The sequence below is a fragment of the Pseudorca crassidens genome, chromosome 19 (assembly GCF_039906515.1).
Source record: "Pseudorca crassidens isolate mPseCra1 chromosome 19, mPseCra1.hap1, whole genome shotgun sequence".
NCBI lineage: Eukaryota > Metazoa > Chordata > Mammalia > Artiodactyla > Delphinidae > Pseudorca > Pseudorca crassidens.
The window spans coordinates 50411167-50429902 of record NC_090314.1 but is presented as its reverse complement, the minus strand read 5'-3'; the positions used below and the strand labels follow the sequence as shown (position 1 = coordinate 50429902).

At 38.1% G+C, this 18736-nt stretch overlaps 2 protein-coding genes across 7 annotated transcripts in view; one reads left to right on the top strand and one right to left on the bottom strand.

The window, feature by feature from the left end:
• Positions 1–18736, top strand: part of POLG2 (DNA polymerase gamma 2, accessory subunit) — a 34945-nt gene that overhangs the window by 2047 nt on the left and 14162 nt on the right. Inside the window, exons 2-10 of one of the 4 annotated variants that reach the window (XM_067715030.1) lie at positions 3014–3140; positions 3254–3359; positions 4226–4399; positions 5272–5412; positions 7632–7712; positions 9934–10034; positions 11931–12048; positions 15402–15492; positions 16986–17096. In XM_067715030.1, the coding sequence (XP_067571131.1) occupies positions 3014–3140; positions 3254–3359; positions 4226–4399; positions 5272–5412; positions 7632–7712; positions 9934–10034; positions 11931–12048; positions 15402–15491 (938 nt within the window). In that variant the 3' untranslated portion in view covers position 15492; positions 16986–17096. The other 3 variants (XM_067715032.1, XM_067715033.1, XM_067715034.1) reach the window with 3 other exon arrangements.
• Positions 14683–18736, bottom strand: part of MILR1 (mast cell immunoglobulin like receptor 1) — a 29445-nt gene continuing 25391 nt past the window's right edge. For all 3 annotated transcript variants that reach the window (XM_067715035.1, XM_067715036.1, XM_067715037.1), the window contains one exon: positions 14683–18286. The gene's annotated coding sequence lies outside the window, so the exon portion shown is untranslated. The remainder of the gene's footprint in view (positions 18287–18736) is intronic.

Sequence of the window (18736 nt, the reverse complement as noted above, 5' to 3'; positions counted from 1 at the left end):
TTAAATCACTGCTCATTACCATGTCCCAAAACAAATAAATCTTTTCTTCCCTATTAGAAAATGAAACATAGCTCTCTTAGATTCATCAAAGCATTTATTGATGTGCCAGACATTTTCTTGCCTTTAGAAACTTAAATCCACTTACTTGCCAAATTTTTGGTTGTCTAGTGTTTTTAGCTTCTGAGTACCAGTTTGCCATTTCTTTCCATGCCCAGTGCCCTTACCCTCTTTATTTCATGTTTGAGCTATTGTGGTAGCCTCTACTTATGAACGGTTTTTAAAATTTCTCAGCCATTTTTTCTCCAAATATTGTTACTGCCCCATTCTTTCTTCTGTCCTTCTGTGATTAATTACACATATGTTAGACTCACCCCCCAGCATCTTGTTATCAGCTTTCTTGAACACATTAATTACACTTAAAAGTCTATATCTGATAACTCAGATATGTCGGTTTCTGTTATCTGTCTTACTCTGGGCTTTTGGTCATTTGGACTTTCGATTTTCTAGGTACTTTGTGTGTTAATTGTAGAGATAAATTGAGGCTCTGGGTGGCATTGTTTTCTTCTACCTGGGAGGGTTTACTTTTGCTTTTGGCAGGCAGCTAGGGCATATCTTCTTAATACAATCCGGGATTAAGTGTATTGAGGCTGGATTTCAGTCTTTTTGCTTCACCTCTGCTCCTAGAGTGTAGCCCTTTGAGTGTACGTAGTGAAAGGCTGGGGTGTTTTCCAGAGCCCCTCCTCCTTAAGAGCCTCGAACTACAATTTTGGGGCTTCCTAGCCCCATACAATGTCAGGAAGCTCTGCTCAGCATTTCAGCTTCTTAGTTCTCCTACTTCAGATTGGAAAAGCAGCACTAAATGTTGGGTTCACCTCTGTTCTTACATTCTCTCCAAATCTTGGACCCTCAAGTCCTTACTGCCTTGACAGCTCTCCTGTGTCTTTAAACAGATTCTTTTTTTCAGTTTCTTGACCAGTTTTTCTTGTTATCAACAAGCTTGTCTACTATTACCAGAAGTGGAAATCTCAAATCAAGTAACTTTTGAACACAGTGTTATCATTCAGTGGGATATAATCTAAGTGCATAAAGAACTGCAAAGAAATCTTGAACTTTATTGTATTGATTTATTGTAAGTAGAAATGTTGGGATTATAATTCTGAAGCTGTTTCACATATAGGATAAAGCAAATAGACCAATGGATAGATTTATTAGGAACCAAGATTTTCACTGAAAGAGAAAAGATGTACAACAAGGCAAGGATAAACTTTATAATGTTACATTTGAATTGACTATCAGTGTGAATTCATGATTTTTTAAAAATACAAATTTCCTAACTTTCTTCATTGAAGGGGCCTAGAAGCGATGACAATAGCAATGAACACACCTAGTACCCAGAATTTGGTTTCTAAAGGAACCAGTGCTTGGAGAAATGGCTCATTCCAGGTATGGGGCAGGGCAGTACAAAGTGACTTTGGCACAGTTTATGGTGCTAGAAAGCAAAGAATTACTAGAAGACTAGTGGGTTTATGTTAAAAGGACATAGATGCTGGCTTGAAGGAGACTCCCACTGGCTAAGTTTGGGACAAATTGAACATTAAAATAAATATTGATGGTAATGGGATCAGAACACATTAAATAAAATTAAAAATCTAATCCACAGTGTTAAACAAAAAATTAAGTAATTGAGGCTGCTGGTAGAAAGAGTAGTTGGAAAGAGTTTGTCTTTGTAGGAGCTATGCAATAAATGTAGAAGGAAAGGTAGGATAGAAAAATCACCTTTTTATGATTTTGTAATCCTCGGTATAATAATAATTCAAGCAGGGGTTCATCAACAGATTCTAAAATATCGGGTGTGGGACTTCCCAGGTGGTGCAGCGGTTAAGAATCCGCCTGCCAATGCAGGGGACACGGGTTCGAGCCGTGGTCCGGGAAGATCCCACATGCCACAGAGCGACTAAGCCCATGAGCCACAACTACTGAAGCCCGTGCGCCTAGAGCCCATGCTCTGCAACAAGAGAAGCCACTGCAATGAGAAGCCCGCGCACCGCAACAAGAGCAACCCCCTCTCGCCACGACTAGAGAAAGCCCGCATGCAGCAACGAAGACCCAACGCAGCCAAAAATTAATTAATTAAAAGAAAACGATTGCCCCTTTGTTAAAAAATAAATAAAATAAAATATTGGGTGGAAGATTGTTGGGGAGCAGGATAATGTTGGGGAAAGGATATTCACTACCTTAACTTGGTAATCAAATCTGGTTTCATTAAAAGTGGGATTATTTGATACTGTGTTACTCCTGTTAGGATGCAACAGCACATATACATCAACTATGTAGTATTTATTCCTGCTAAAAATGATTAACCCAAATTAAATAAGGAAAAATTCAGACAAATCTAATGTGAGATAATCTATGACTGGCCTGTTCTCAAATTAAAAATTGATATCATTAAAAGCAAAGTTAGAGAGGGAGAAGTCAGGGGAAATATTCTAGTTTCAGAGTGATTTAAGAGACCTAATAAAATGCAGTGAGTTAACCTTAATTAGGGAGAAAGAGAGCAGCAGTAAATGGCTTTTGGGGTGACAATTCGAGAAAATAGAATATTGACCATAAGTTAGGTGAAATTATGATATTATGATTAATTTAATGGTGTAATAGTGGTATACAGTGAATATTTTTAATTTTAGGAGGTACATGCTAAAATGTTTTGGGGTGAACAAGAAATAGAAAATAAATGTGGCAGAATGTTGACAATTGGTGAATCTAGGTTAAGGGTTTACAGATGTTTATTGTACTGTTCTTTCAACTTTCTTGTAGATTTGAAAATCTTCATACTAAAAAGTTGGGGGAAACTACCTAAAATTAAGTGGTAATCAATTAAGATCTGCCTTAGTAGCTCCATGCTACTGTACTTACTGCTGTGTTAGCATTATATTATTAATTTGTCTATAAATTGACCAAAATTATTTGGGTTTATAAAATAGGTTTATATAGTGATTGATTTATCTTTTGACAGGTGCCTTGGAGCATTATGTTAATTACCTGGATCTGCTAAACAAGAGGCTACCTTTTGGCCTTGCTCAGATTGGAGTGTGTTTTCATCCTGTTTCTGATACTAAGCAGACACCTGATGGTGTTAAAAGGTACACAAAAAAATGGAAATAACTTGACCTTGTATTTAAACAGTCACTTTCACTTTGGGATAGATTATATGATTTTCAAATAAGTGATTATCTGATATTTCTGATATCCAAAGAATCGGTGAAAAGACTGAAGCTTCACTGGTATGGTTTACTTCAGCAAGAACTGCAAGCCAGTGGCTTGATTTCTGGTTACGTCATCGACTCCTGTGGTGGAGAAAGGTACTACAATAATTACCCTTAATTTAATAATGATTAGGCAAATTGTCTTAGTGTGTCAGAGGTAATACTTCTCTACAATAAATGAAATTTATTTTGATGTAGCAATGTTATATTTATAAGAGACAGCTATAATAAATTAACAACTACATATAAAAACTCTTTGTAATAATTTTCATTGTTCCATAAAACAAAGTTACTTTAGTAAAGACGTCTATTGATGTCTTGCTCAGAAACTTTTTTGGTAAGACTTTACATTCTAGGTAAAGTTCAAATCCCTCACCTGGCATTCCTGATTGGTGTAGAGTTGGACCCTTGCCCACTCTTACAGCTTTAGCTTTTTTTTTTTAAAAAATATCTTTATTGGAGTATAATTGCTTCACAATACTGTGTTAGTTTTGCTTCCAACCTCCATGAACTCTCCATATTAGTCAAATGGTCCTGTAATTTACAGTCACGTTTCAGTGTAAGCCTAAGAGAAAAGAGTTGAAGTAAGCATTTTTGTCATGCCATTGTCTTATTTCTCTAACTCTCAAAATCTCCAAACACCCATGTAAACTAAATGGAATGATCACAAATAAGGAAGGATGAGAATGGTGAGTATGTGATACTTTCTTCTTTATCCCACTTAGTTCATGGTTCCTTCCCTTCTTATTAATTGACCACAGAAATGCTAGATAGCATCAACAGTTTTTCTCTGTAATTCTTTCAGATTAAAAAACACTATTTGTAACAGTATATTCACTCATATTTAATTAAACTTAACAATTTTTTATTTGGGACTTGACCAGTTTCATTCAGTTGCTGGGGGCAACTTTACTTTTTAATATTTATTTTAATAAGTTAATAAGACAAACTTTCTTTTCCAGTTTGCTGTGAGTCCATCTAACTTCAGCAGCAGTGATTGTCAGGATGAAGCGGGCCGAAAAGGAAACAAACTTTACTACAATTTTCCGTGGGGAAAGGAGCCAATAGAAACCCTGTGGAATCTAGGAGATCATGAACTTTTACGCATGTATCCTGAAAATGTAGCTCAATTACATGTATGTTTTACCTTGCGCGCCTATGTATCCTTTACCCAGATTCTCTAACTGTGATCATTTCTGAACCATTTGAGAATAAGCTGTAGACATGGTGCCCCATGACGTCTTAATACTTCAGTATGCATTTCTCAAGTACAGGGACTCACCTGTATAACCACAATGCAATCATTATGATCAGGAAAGTAACAGTAATCTGCTGTTATTCTCAAATCCACAGAACCCTTCAGATGTAACCAATTATTCTAATCTGCCCTTTATAGGTCCAGGATCCAATCTAGGATCCTGTATTTCATGTAGTTGTCATGTGTCCTTAGTTTCCTTCAAATAGTTCCTTTTATTTTTCCTTGTCTTTCATGACCTTGACAGTTTTGAAGAGTACAGACCGGTTACTTTGTAGAATGTCCCCTGGTTTGAGTTTCTTTCATGTTTCCTCATGATTTATGTATTTTTGCTAAGAAATGCCACAGAAATGGTGCTACCCTCTTCTCAGTGCATCATATTGGCTTGTTACTGGTGATGTTAACTTTTATCGCTTGGTTAAGATGATGCTTCCAGGTTTCTCCAGTGTAAAGTTGATAAGTATTTTGTACTTATTAATTGATGAGTAATTAATAAGCCTTTTGTGGGCAGATACTTTGGCTATGTAAATAACCTGTTTCTCACCAGATTCTGGCCTACTGGTTGCAACATCCATTGATGATTCTTGCCCAAATTGATTATTACTATGAGGGTTGCCAAATGATAATTTTAAAAATTTCATCAGTCTATCTAGACTTACTGATCAATTTGTATTCTGATTCTGTAAGTGAAAAATGTAATTTTAAGAGGTAGTTCTGCTAAATGATGCTTTATTTTTGTTCTTTTCTGTGAAGGGCAGAGATGGACGGAAAAATGTGGTTCCTTCTGTTTTATCCATAAATGGAGATCTAGACCGAGGCATGCTGGCATATCTCTACGATTCTTTCCAGCTAACAGAGAACTCCTTTACAAGAAAGAAAGATCTTCATAGAAAGGTGCTTTGATATTTCAGAGATAGACTTGGGAAATTAAAAATATTTCTCTCCCTTTTTTTATGTTAGTGTACTTGGTTTCTAATATAAACTCTGAATAATAATTTTTTTAGTGCAAGTTATTTATTTTTCAGGTTTTTTTAGAATCTGCCCACAGGAATAATAAGCAGGTTCTCACAGAATAGAAGAAGGAATCCCTCTTGGGTAATCCCAAAGGCGTTTCTGTTTGAACTTGGGCAGCTGGACAGCTGTCTCTGATTCTTAGCCCCTGAGCCTTTTCACTTATGGCTTCTGCTTGTATCAGAAGCTGAGTGTTAAGTAGGAGTAAGTAAAACAGGCCAGCAAGACTTGTGGTATTAACCTCTCTGCTTCTGGTCTGACCCCAAGTGGCTGATCACTGGATCACAGGAACTAGACATGGGTCTGGGTCAAGGGAAAGGCTTATTTTAGGATGTGCAATTTGAGCATTTTTATGGGCTGAAAATCAAGAGAGAGGAGGGGTTGAAGAAATAGGAGAGAAATGAAGTACCTAATGGAGCAAGATTTTAGAAGAAACAGGAAGGACCAAGACAGAATCAAGAACACAAGTTGGGGGGTTTTGTCTTGAAAAGGGAGTTATTTTTTGAAACAGCAGGGTGGAAAGAAACAATTGTATAGATATAAATAGGCTACTAGAGCTGGTTAACCCTTGAAGGAAGTTTTACTCATATCCTCTATTTTCTTGGGGAATTAGGAAGCAAGATTATTAGCTTAAAATGTGGAGGAGTAGGGGTTTAAGTGGCAAGAGTTTAGAATACTCATATTTCCCTTGAATGGGAAAGGGAGCTTCCCCAAAATCAAAATTTTTCACGTGTTGAGTGCTCAACTGGGATTAGACACCATGAGTTTGTAGCACCACTCTGCCTAGTTAGTGATTTATTATGCAGTGCTTGTTTAGCCTGATGTGGCCATTTATAGAATTGTTTGGGATTTATAGGGTGTGTGTAGCAGACAAACAAGGGGGATCCTTTCTTTTCTTTCTCTTACATACTGCACATCCAAACCATCAGCAAAACCTCTTTGATTCTGTCTTCAAAATATATCCTGAATCTGACGGTTTCTTAGCACCTCCCCTGTTCGCAGTCTGATCTAAGCCACCATCATCCCCACCTCCCTGCACTGAGTGGCCCTTTTAAAAGGTACGCGTTACTTTGTTCCTCTGCTCTAAACACTCCAATAAGCTCCTCCTCTCACTCAGAGGAAAAGCCAAAACCCCTAAAATGTTTTACAAAGCATTATCCCTTTTGACCTTCAACTCCTCTCCACCTTACTCAGTCTGCTCCAGCAGCACAGACCTATTGTTGTTTCTAGAACATGCCCAGTGTGTGCTCCCAGCTCAAGAGCCTTGTCATTAATGCTCCCCTTTGTCTGAGGGCTCTTCCTCCAAGTCCACGTCTCGTCCCTCCATCCCCTTTCAAGTCTGCTCACATGTCACCTCAGAAAGGAGACTTTCTCTTACCCCCTTATTTATTTATTTATTTTTAATGGTCCCATTGTAGTTTTTTTTTTTTTTTGGCTGCACCGTGCGGCATGTGGGATCTCAGTTCCCTCACCAGAGACCTCGCCCCCTGCAGTGGAAGCGTGGAGTCCTAACCACTGGACCGCCAGGGAATTCCCTCTTACCACCTTATTTAAAATAGCAAACAACCCTCCACCAGCCCACCCCTTGCCAGCACTTCCTATCTTCTTTTTTTTTCAACGCTTAACCACCTTCAAATATATTATTTACTTATCTATTTTGTTATCTGCTTCTCTGCATTATGAGGGACAGGATTTTTGTCCCCACCACCTAGAATTATTTCTCGTACCAAGTAGCCATTCACATGTTTGTTGAATGGCTGAATGAATGCATAGAGTGATGGGTTTTGGCAAGAGAAAGTCCAAGTGATAAGCCACATGGCTCAGGCTGGGTAGGGAAGGCAGTGATGCCAGAAAGGGGCATTTCAACTGAGAGAAAATGGATTTGTCAGAAAATGGGAGAATATCAAGTGAACTTATTTCTGTAGAATGCCTGAATGGAGAAATCTATGAGCAGCTGAATAAAGATGGTTGATACATCATTGTGTGATATTTTTTATGACCTCAGCTAGCTTCCATTTTCACACAGAAAATTTTAACTGCTTAAACAGCTTCATGTTAATTAGTGCCTGTCCTTTTTACCCCTTCTCTTTAAATTGTTTTAGGTGCTTAAACTTCACCCTTGTTTAGCCCCTATTAAGGTTGCTTTGGATGTGGGAAGAGGCCCAACAGTGGAACTAAGACAGGTGGGTTAAATAAGTTTTAATGTCATGATTTCAATTATAACTGTTATTCCAAGTAAATGAGTAGTTTGCCATCTAAAGTTTTATGTTGATTCATTTTTTAAAAAATTCTAATTAAATAATGAACTGTGAACATATTTTAATTAAATAATGAAATTTTTATTCAATGAAAAAATCCATTTTTAATGAATTTTTAAATTTTTAATTAAATCATTCATTAATGAATTTTAATTAAATAATAATAAATACTACAGTTAATTACAGATAATTTGAAGTATATTATATTAAAGAAGCTGAATACAGTTCAGTGGGCCTTGCTGTTAATGTCATGCCCAGTCATAGTTGCGTTTTTTTAAATGAGTATGCATAATTTTGGCAATCAAAATATTTGTACAGACGTCTAGTGAATTATTTCTTACCCTCTTCCCTTTTTAACTTAACACTTTTGATACTTTTTGGTATAAGCACAAGTTCTAGATCTGTAATCTTATTTTTCTAATCTATCTGGTCAAATTAAATACTGTTAAGAAAAACCAGGACCACTTCAGCAGTCATTTCTGTTTGGGTATCTCAGACCCATCCAGGGACCTGAGTGAGGATACTAGAAAGATTGACCTGGCTTTCCCAGGCTCCTGTGCAGGGGTCTGGGAAGGTGGGGATAATGAGCTCAGGGAAAGGGAAGAGAATGGCTTAATTTCCACATTTCCCCCAGGATTGCAGGAGGCTCCACAACACCCTGGTAGGTACCAAGTTCCTAGGGATTTTTTTGCTTGAAGGACAAAGAACTCTGCTTCGTAGATTTTCATCATTACCATTGCAGGCCTTTTGTTTTGTTTTGTTTTTGTTTGTAAGCATATTAGTAGTATTTTGTGCCTTGGGTGTTTTACCAAAAGAGTAGTGTCTTATTCTGTTTTTAACACTTTTCCCCTCAGCAGTATGACAAAGAGAATCCTTACGTATGTAACTTTCTGGGCTATGAAAGAGGTTTTGTGGGTTATTTCCCCATGTCTTCACCTGCGCTTTATCATGCTTAGAACTTTTTCTCTCCTTTTCTACCTTCTGTTAGAGCACACTTTCTGCTGGCAACCAAAACTAAACTTACTAAAACTCATATTTATTTTTCCCTGATAATTTCTTAGATTTATTAATATCTATATTCTCATCTATCCCCAAAATATCCTGTACCTTAACACCCATTTACTTCGCTGTGGTCTTTCCCTGGGAACTTGTTAGAAATGCAAATTCTTGCCAGACCTGCTGAATCAGAAACTCTGGGGGGCGAGGCTGAGCCATCTGTGTTTTGCAAGCCCTCCAGGTGATTCTGGTGTTTAAGTTTGAGAGACAGTGCTCTAGCTCAGGCACACACCCCTACCCCATCCCACCATCCTCCCCCTCTCCCTCCCCATGGGGACATTTGGTAATATCTGGGGACATTTTGGGGGACATTTTTGGTTGTCAGAAGGTGGGGAAGGGTGGTCCGGACATCTAATGGAGACCAGGGATGCTGCTAAACATCCTATATCAGCAGTGCCAATGAGAGAAATTCTGCTTTAGAATTTTAGTTCTAGATTGTTAAGGGAGTTTTAAATTTTTCTTTTTCTTGCTTCACCATTTTTAAGAAAACAGTAAAGTGTACTATGTCATTTATTCATCATTACTTCTGTATTTCCAATCAGGCTTTTGTCTCCAGCATTCCACTGAAACTAATCAATCATTCTTTTCTTCTTGAAACATTTTCTTTAGTTGGCTTCAGGAACACCACTCTCTGGGTTTTCTTCATACTTTTCTGGCTCCTTCTCCTTAGTTTCCTTTAATGGCTCTTCCTTCTCTTCCTTACATCGTATTATAACCCTTAGGCTCAGTTCTCAAGTCTCAGATAAGTTTAGAGTTAACTTAGCCCTTTGGACTGTTTTTTTCTGATAGAATCTGTTTTGCTTTTGTTTATTTGTGTTATGAATGATGATAATAAAAATTCTTATATTTGGTATAAAAATTTCAGATTTGCATTTAGTATTCAGCTTTGCAGTGTTTAAGTTCTTCAGAAGAAGTATACAATTTATAAGTATACAATATATAAAATTATCAACAATATTATCATGTAATTAAAGGGATTTATGCCCACTTTAAAGAGTGAAAAAGATGATTGGTGGTTTCATAAAAATAGGGTAATAACTCTAGCTACTTTTCTTTCTTTCATATTCAGAGTTTTTGTATTTTTCCCCAGGTTTGTCAAGGGCTATTTAATGAATTATTAGAAAATGGAATATCTGTGTGGCCTGGTTATTTGGAAACTGTGCCATCCTCATTGGAACAACTTTATTCAAAGTAAGAATGTTGTTTTTTCTTGCTTAAAAAATGTATTCAGAGTTTTTGATTATACGATGTTTCTTTATAACAGATTTCTTCTAAATATCTATATATACTGTAATTCAAAATTATTCCTAACTTTCCTATTTACAGAACCACATACCCTTAGTTAATTGGTACAGCAGGAAACAATACTCATCAGGTATATATAAGTGCAAACTATGTGAAACTTCAAGACTTAATACCATGAAGTATGTGTACCTGAGTTTATCAGTTTATCAGGGATGGAATTATTTATATTAGACACATTTGTTGAATCAGGACTGGGGGAACATGAGTGGAGTGCCTTTTCCTTGCTGGCCTTGTTATTCTCAGGCTGAGTGGAAGGTAATTCTATTCCAGAGAACAGAGAACTAGTTTTCTCGGTGATCTGCACCTCTGTTTACCTGATTGCTCAAGACTGAAACCTGGATATTGTCCTTCACTCCTCCCTCTTCCTTACTGTTAGAGTCTAGTCCATCACTAACTCTTGTCTTCCTCCTAAATGTATCTCACATCCACATCTCCCCATTAAGATCACCAGTATCTCTTGCCTGGATTATTGAAATAATCTCCTAACTGATCTCCTGTTTCTAGTCTTACCCCCTGCTATTTTCATTAACTTCTGTTTTTTAATAAAATAATTCATTTTTCCCTACTTTGGGTTTATTTTGTTATTTTTTTAGCTTTTTGTGTTGAATACATATCTTTTAGGTGAAAAGTTGTGAAGCTTCGTGTTTTGCTCCTCAGTTCTGTAGTAACTTGTTAAAATATACCTTTCAGATGATGTCAGAAGAAAAATAAGTTTCTATAGATAAAGCAGCTGATGGCTTTATCATATATAAAATGAAGGGGTGGTACTTGAACTTTCCAGTGTTCTCAGTTTCTAAAATCTTACACTTTGAGTCATGTGGACAATATCAAGTTACAATTGTTCTTTACATGGTAAAGGCTTTATGTCCCAGGATAGTTTTTTTCCTTTGTCCCAGAATACTTTTCTCCAGATATTTATTAAGTACCCACTATATTTTTTGTTCTTTGATACAGCAATAAACAACACAGAAAAGTTTCCTGTTCTTAATGACACTTATTCTAGTGGGATAGAATAGACAACAGGCAAGTAGATAAATAAGATAATTTCTGGTGGAGTCCTAAAAGAAAAGAAACAATCAGATAGTATGACTGGGTAAACAGAAGGAAGGCCAGTGTGGAACATATTCAGTTATTGCTAAACTAGAAACTGTAAGTTAGTGTACTAAGGTATATATTTAGCATGGTTTTTGGTATAATTTGTTGTACACTAGATCTTAATATTATAGTAGTATTATAAGAGAGTTTTGTCTAAAATTATTTTCTCGGATTGTATCCAAATACCAAAAGGCTGAGGTTATTCTGAGGTTCATCCAGATCACACCAAATGGTGTGTTGAGGTACCAGTGTTTATTTCTTATATTTTCTTTTCTTTTATGACTTCCTAGCTATTACAATAAGTCAGAAACTTCCTGAAAATTTTACTTTGAAAATGATTCAGAAACTTGAAAAAAGTATTTTTGGGTTCAGTTCTCAAGCCCTGCCTTTGAGTTTTGTGACTCTTTTTTTCCTTTCTTTCTTTCTTAATTTTTTTATAGAAATTTAGTTGTTGTATACAGGAACTTTAGTTGCAGCATGTGGGATCTAGCTCCCTGACCAGAGATCGAACCTGGGCCCCCTGCATTGGGAGCTTGGAGCCTTAGCCACTGGACTACCAGGGAAGTCCCTGAGTTTTGTGACTCTTGAAGGTGGCATTGGCTCCTGAGTAATTAAAGCTGGTAATGTGGTGAATTTACAGTCTATATTTGTGCTCACATGTTTTGGTTAACTACCTTTTTTTCTTAGATATGATGAAATGAGTATCCTCTTCACAGTGTTGATTACTGAAGCTACTTTGGAGAATGGATTAATACATCTGAGAAGTAGAGACACCACAATGAAGGAAACGATGCATATATCCAAAGTAAAAAACTTTTTAACTAAATATATATCATCAGCTAAGAATGTATAGATTCTAATATTTGTGTAATAAATATTCTCCTTTCCTAATTTGGTTGTCTTATTTAACTGAGATTATTATTAGTGGTTTTTTTTGGTGCTTTTTTTGATTCAGTTTTTATTATATTTCTTGATGTATTTCATGGTATCAGGAATATGTTCAGCTATAAGAAACAAAAGGACTGCTATACTGGCTTAAGCAAATTGGAGTTTGTTTCTTTCATAACAAGAAATCGAGGGGGTAGACTGTCCAGAGCTGGTGTAATTGTTTCCTCTATAGTAGTTAGGGAGCAAGGCGCTTGGCTGTCTTTCCACCATCTTTAGTATATTGGCTTTTATCTTTATACTTGTTTCTTCTTGGTCATAAGATGGTGGATGTATTTCTAGCCTTCTCAGCCACATTCGAGTTAGGAAGAAAGTCAAAGAGATAAGAGCTAGCCAGCCAAGGCTCTTCTGTTTTTAATTAGGAAAGTAAAAGCTTTCCCAAACATCCCGGTCAGAAGACTTATTTACATTTTATTCTATTTATCAGAACTGAATCACATGGTCATTACTAGGCCAGTCATTGTCCAAGGGAATGAGAATATCGTGATTAATTTGGATCAAACACAATTTATCCCTTGGGGCAGTACTGTCTTGTCTTCTCTGAAATGGGTTTTGTTATCAGGCAAGAAGGGTCTTTATATACACTGTCAAATATCAAAGATTAACCTAAAACTAAAATTTTAATAATGAGAACATTTATTGACTTTTGCAAAGCAAGCTAAAATAAATGTTAAATGGCATAATCTAATATTAGTGTATTTCATGTCTGATTCTAATAGATATGTTTATAAGAAATCTTTAAACTTTTGTGTGCTGATTATGTTTGTGTTAACTATGTTGTCATTACCAACCTGACAAAAATTCTGATACTTTGTGTAAAATGTCTTAAAAGCTTGGCTGGCTTATCTGAGTTGACTTTACTTAGTAGGTCTTTATTTTTTGGTTCTTATTTTTTGCTCTTGGGGAGAATTTCAAACACAAACATACACAGAATAGTATAATTAACCCCATGTACCTATCACCCAGCACCGACAACCATCAACCCTTGACCAGTCTTGCCTCATCCACCCCACATCGCCCTTCTACGTTATTTCGAAGCAGATCGCAGCTATCGGTTCATTTGTAAATATTTTAGTTCAGGATCTTTTGTTAAGTTAACCATTCTCACGCCTGAAAAAAATGAACAGTAGATGATAATAGGAATTATTGAGAATTTCCTTGGGTGTGATAATGATATTATGGCTTTATTTTTCTTTTTAAAAAGTCATTGTCTGATAGAGACACATACTTAAATATTTTTGAGTAAAAATATATGATATCGGAGACTTGTTTTAAAATTTAGTTTTAAAAAGTGGTAGGGGCTTCCCTGGTGGCACAGTGGTTGAGAGTCTGCCTGCCGACGCAGGGGACACGGGTTCGTGCCCCGGTCCGGGAAGATCCCGCATGCCGCGGAGCGGCTGGGCCCGTGAGCCATGGCCGCTGAGCCTGCGCGTCCGGAGCCTGTGCTCCGCAACGGGAGAGGCCACAACAGTGAGAGGCCCGCGTAACGCAAAAAAAAAAAAAAAAAAAAAGTGGTAGAATATGGAGGGAAAATAGGGATAGTGCTGAGTTGTTGAATTTGAGTGATGGGTACATGGGAGTTCATGTACTGCTTCTTTTTGTGTATGTTTGAAGATTTTAATAATAAAAAGTTTTTAAAAACCAATTCTTTAATATCATATCCACTTAGTTTCCAGTTGTCTCATTGTTGGATCAGGATCCAAATAAGACCCATTTATTAAAGTTGGTTGTAGGTCTTTTAGTCTCTCTTATCCTTATACAATAGATTTGAGTTCTCTCTCACCTGCTCACACTCTTTTTTTTTTTTTTTTTTTTCCCCAAGACATTTGAGTTGTTTGTTATGGTGTTTTCTACTGTTTGGATTTTGCTTATTGAATCCCCTTGGTGTAGTTTAACCTATTCCTCTCTATATATTTCCTATAGATTGGGAATTGAATCCAGAGGCTTGATCAGCTTCAAGTTTAGTTTGGCGGGGGGGGGGGGCAAGATTATTTTATAGGCTGTATTCTCCCATCAGGGAGCAGTGACTGTCTGGCTGTTTCTCTTGGAGGAATGCTAGCAATCATTGACCAGTGCCTAGATCAGTCAGTTCATTAGAGGTGGCAAAATGGTGATATTCTGATTCCATCTTCCTTCTTTATTTATTAGCTAGAATACTTATATAAAAGAAAATATCTCATCTGCTGTTTGCTTAGAGGTATGGGAAAGGTGGGAGAAATGCTAGATTTGTCCTCTTTAAAGTTACTCTTTTTCATGCACAAATTGTTCTGTCTTTGGCCAGTGGGAGCCTCTTCATGTTGGCCTCAAGTCCTTTTGGCACAACTTTAGTAGTCTTTGATAGCTTCCTTGGTATCTAATATGTAATATAGAGATTGTATAGTTTAGAGTTTCTCCAAGGAGCCCTGGTTCATTTTACTGGAAAACTGTTTGGAGACTATACTCTGGGTGCCATCACGAACTCACCAATAATTGCAATTCAAATTCAGGACTGGTGTATGTGTGTGTGGATTAGCTTTATTGAGATATGATTTACGTACAGTAAATTTACCTATTTTAAGTGTACAGATTATGAGTTCTGACAAATGTGTAACCACTACCACAATGATAATATAGAACATTTCCATCACCCCCCAAAAGTCCCCTCGTGCCCCTTTAGGACTTAAGAGTTTTTACTTTAACCTCTTCTATCAGACATCTGTATCTCCTCCCACATCAAGAACCCTGGGGCTTCCCTGGTGGCACAGTGGTTGAGAGTCCGCCTGCTGATGCAGAGGACGCGGGTTTGTGCCCCAGTCAGGGAAGATCCCACATGCCATGAAGCGGCTGGGCCTGTGAGCCATGGCCGCTGGGCCTGCGTGTCCAGAGCCTGTGCTCCGCAACGGGAGAGCCCACACCAGTGAGAGGCCCGCGTACCGCAAAAAAAAAAAAAAAAGAATCCCAATTCTCAAGAATACTGAGGGTGATAAAATTAGAATGCCATGACACACAACTGCTCATTTGCTTTATCTCACCTTAACCACAGAACTCTCAGTACTGCAATGCCTGTATTCCCACCATATGTCTACTTAAAAGTTTAAATTTCATTTTTGCAGTTTGGGGTCCAATATTTAGTTTTAATATAACTGAGAATAAAATGTTTTTAAAAATTATTTTTCTGAAGAAAATCTCAGTCCTGCCCACAGGTACCTTTATTTAGGTACTTTGTCTTCTTAGGGGCCTCAGCCTCACAGGAAGATCGTATTCCTGGTCTCAGATCAGCTGACTGCACTAACTGGCAACATGGAATGTCTATACTGCAGTTGAGGTAAGTAATATTTATGGAGGATTATCCAGATCAGAAGTGTCTGACTGGAGTTACACATCAGAATCTCCTGTGGAGCTTTTAAAAATAAATATATTTGAGCCCTATCCCAGACAGACTTACTATTTCTCTTAACAGTGGGGCCCTCATAAGTATATTTTAAAATACTTACGGGTGGTTTCTGATGTTCACTCCTGTAGTAACCACTGTTAAATTTATCAGAGAGCTGCATACCTGGATGGTATTATTTTGACAAAACTTCCCTCCAGCCCAATTGCATTTAATAAATTTTGTCTTATCAAATACTCTTCTTAGGTATTACACCACACCAATATGTACTGGAAGATGTTATGAGAAATAGTTCTATAAAACTCATTCTTCATTTAGCCGTAAGAATGTTCTTGAGGGCATTTGTTTGCTATGTACACCACGTCTTCCTGTGAGGGAGCATGGGAGAAATTTCTCTCAGATTTCAATGCCGGGGGTAGTTGTGCTTCTCCTAAAGACTGGCCTGTTATTATATGTGTTGTATATCTGTTCATTTTGTTTATTCACAAAGGCTTTTTGAGCATCCAAGTACCAGGAACTCTAGGTGCTGGGGATATAGTGGTGAACAAAACAGACAAGGCCCTTCTAGGGGTGGGGAGGCGGGGACAGACAATAAGCAAGTAGGTGCATGGGCAATTTCAGGTAATTTCAGGTGTTGTAAAATAGGACAGGATGGCGTGCTAGATCATGCCTAGGGTAGTGTGCTTTACATAGGCGATCAGGGGGGCCTCTGAGGACTGGCCTTCCGGCTGAGACTGAATGATGTGAAGGAGCCAGCTATGTGAGCATCTGGGGCAGCACATTCTAGGCAGAAGGGAGTAGCAAGCGCTAGGACACTTAGGAGGAAAATGGTGTAGAGTGAGCAAGGAACATAAAGCAGGCCAGAACAGAGGGGAGAAGGGGAGAAGGTGAGGTCAGAGAGGTGGTCAGGGCCCATGTTGCTTAGAGCCATGGGGGCCACAGCAAGGACTCTGGAAGCCACTAGGGCAGGAGGGGGCACAGTTTGAGCAGAGAAGGGACATACTGTTATTTTGAAAAGATCACTGGAGAGTGGAATGTTAGAGGAGCTCTGACAATGCCCAGGTGATGGTGGCCAGGACAAGAGAGGTAGCAGTGCCCTTCCTGGACCTGGCAAGAGGAGCCCCTGCCCTTTAGAGGGTCCTGCTCTGGCCCTTCTCCAGCTGTGCCTTCCCCTGCATTATGTCTGAGGGGCCAAGGAAATGTGCTTGGAGGTCATTGTAATCCTTAGGTGTCTAATTGTCCTAACCTATAAGTTTATGTACTACCCGAAATCTCAGTTACTGTCTCTGGTTGTGTGTAATAAAGGTCAAAGACAAGGCACTAGCCCATGTCCCTCCAGGGCAGTAAGGGAGAAAGAAGGAGCTTCAGACATCACTGAACCACTGTTGATCACTCCTCTGGCTAAGTCTCCCCTTTACATCCTTCAGGAGAAGCAGCACTGAGAGAAGGCAGTCTCCTTAGGTTGTAATCTCCCAGCTCTGGGAGCAGAAGGGGCAGAAGGGACAAATGCTTGAGGGCAGCTGGTCAGAGCACACCTGTTTGCAGCTCTTCATCCCATCAAGGTTTTTGTGCTGCCCTGGTGTCACCTTGCAGATACTGCCTTTTCCTGGTTTCCTATTGGATTTTTGGCTTTTTTCTTAATTTGTGAGAGCTCATTATATATTGTAGAACTTCATACTTTATGAAAGACATGGATTCAAAATACCCCCCCATTCTTTTGACTTAGTTTAAGATTTTTAAATGTAATTTTTAAATGTTTCATCTAACTAAATTTAACAATCATTTATGTCTTCTGGATTGTGAGTCATACCTAGAAAAGCCTTTCCCTCTTAAAGATTATTATAAAATTCCTCCTGTTTTCTTTTAGCACGTCTGTGGCTTCATTTTTAGGTATTTTAATATTTGAGCTAGCTGAATTAATTTTGTTGCAAAGAATGAAGCGGAGTTCTAACTTATTAAATATGGTTCTCAAGTTTTTAAAGTGTATTGAATATTGCATCTTTTCCCCATTGACTTAAAATGCCATATTTTTCATATGCTAAACTCCTGTATGTATTTAGATCTATATCTGGACTTTCTGTCCTGTTACATTTACATATTTCTACTTCTCCAGCCGTATACCCATACCACACTTTCAAAATCATGGTAACTTTATAATGTTTTCAGACCTCATAGACCTCTCTCTCTCACTCTGTGCCTCCCCCTGACACACACACACACACACACACACACACACACACACACATTTACTCATATGCTTCTTGAATCCTACACCCTTCCTCTGTATTCAGTTTCCTTCTTCATCGAGTACACTGTGTAGTTCTTTCAGTGTGAATGTGATTGGGAAACCTCCTTCTCACTCTTTGTCTTAAAATGTCTTTATTTCCCCCTCAGTCTTGATTGATATTTTGGCTAGTGTGGTAGCTATTTTGATTGGTTCTCTTAAGCCACATCATAACCCTTCTTCTATTTGGTGGGGTCTGAAACCTGAAAAATTACAGTTCCTTTGCTGCCAGGGCATGGCTGTGAATATCTTCTACCAATTAAATGCATGTACATGGGACCTGGAAAGTAGAAGGGAGGTGATGGTTTCCACTGAAAAGCAACTGTCTCCAGTGGCATAACTCCACACTCCATTGGGCTCCAGTTTCTGGGTGAGGCAGTTGTGGCAGAGGCAACAGCGGTAACAGCAGCAGTAGTTTTCTGATCTCCAGATTGTAAGAAAAACCTACAGATAAATTGTTAAAATCAAAAAGAGAATTTAGCAAGGTTGCTGGATATAAAGTCAACCAAAAAAAGTGATTGTGTTTCTATATATCCACAACATGAAATAAAAATACAATTTACCGGCCTTTCTCACCTTCTGAGATGGCCCACACTGTCTGTGGAGTGTGTCTCCCAAGGCCACTCTCGCCTTCTGAGATGGCCCGCACTCTGTCTGTGGAGTGTGTTTCTCTATAAATAAGTCTACTTTTTACCTATCACTTTGTCTCTCACTAAATTCTTTCTGTGATGAGACATCAAGAAGCTGAGCTTCATTAAGTCCTGAAACCAGGTGCTGACCCTTTATTCCCAACTTATAGCTAGACCAACTCCCGCTCATCGTCAGCACCACTGGGATGTCTTCTGTGCCATTTCTTTGCGAGAACTTTTTGGGCACTAACACCTGGTTGAGAGA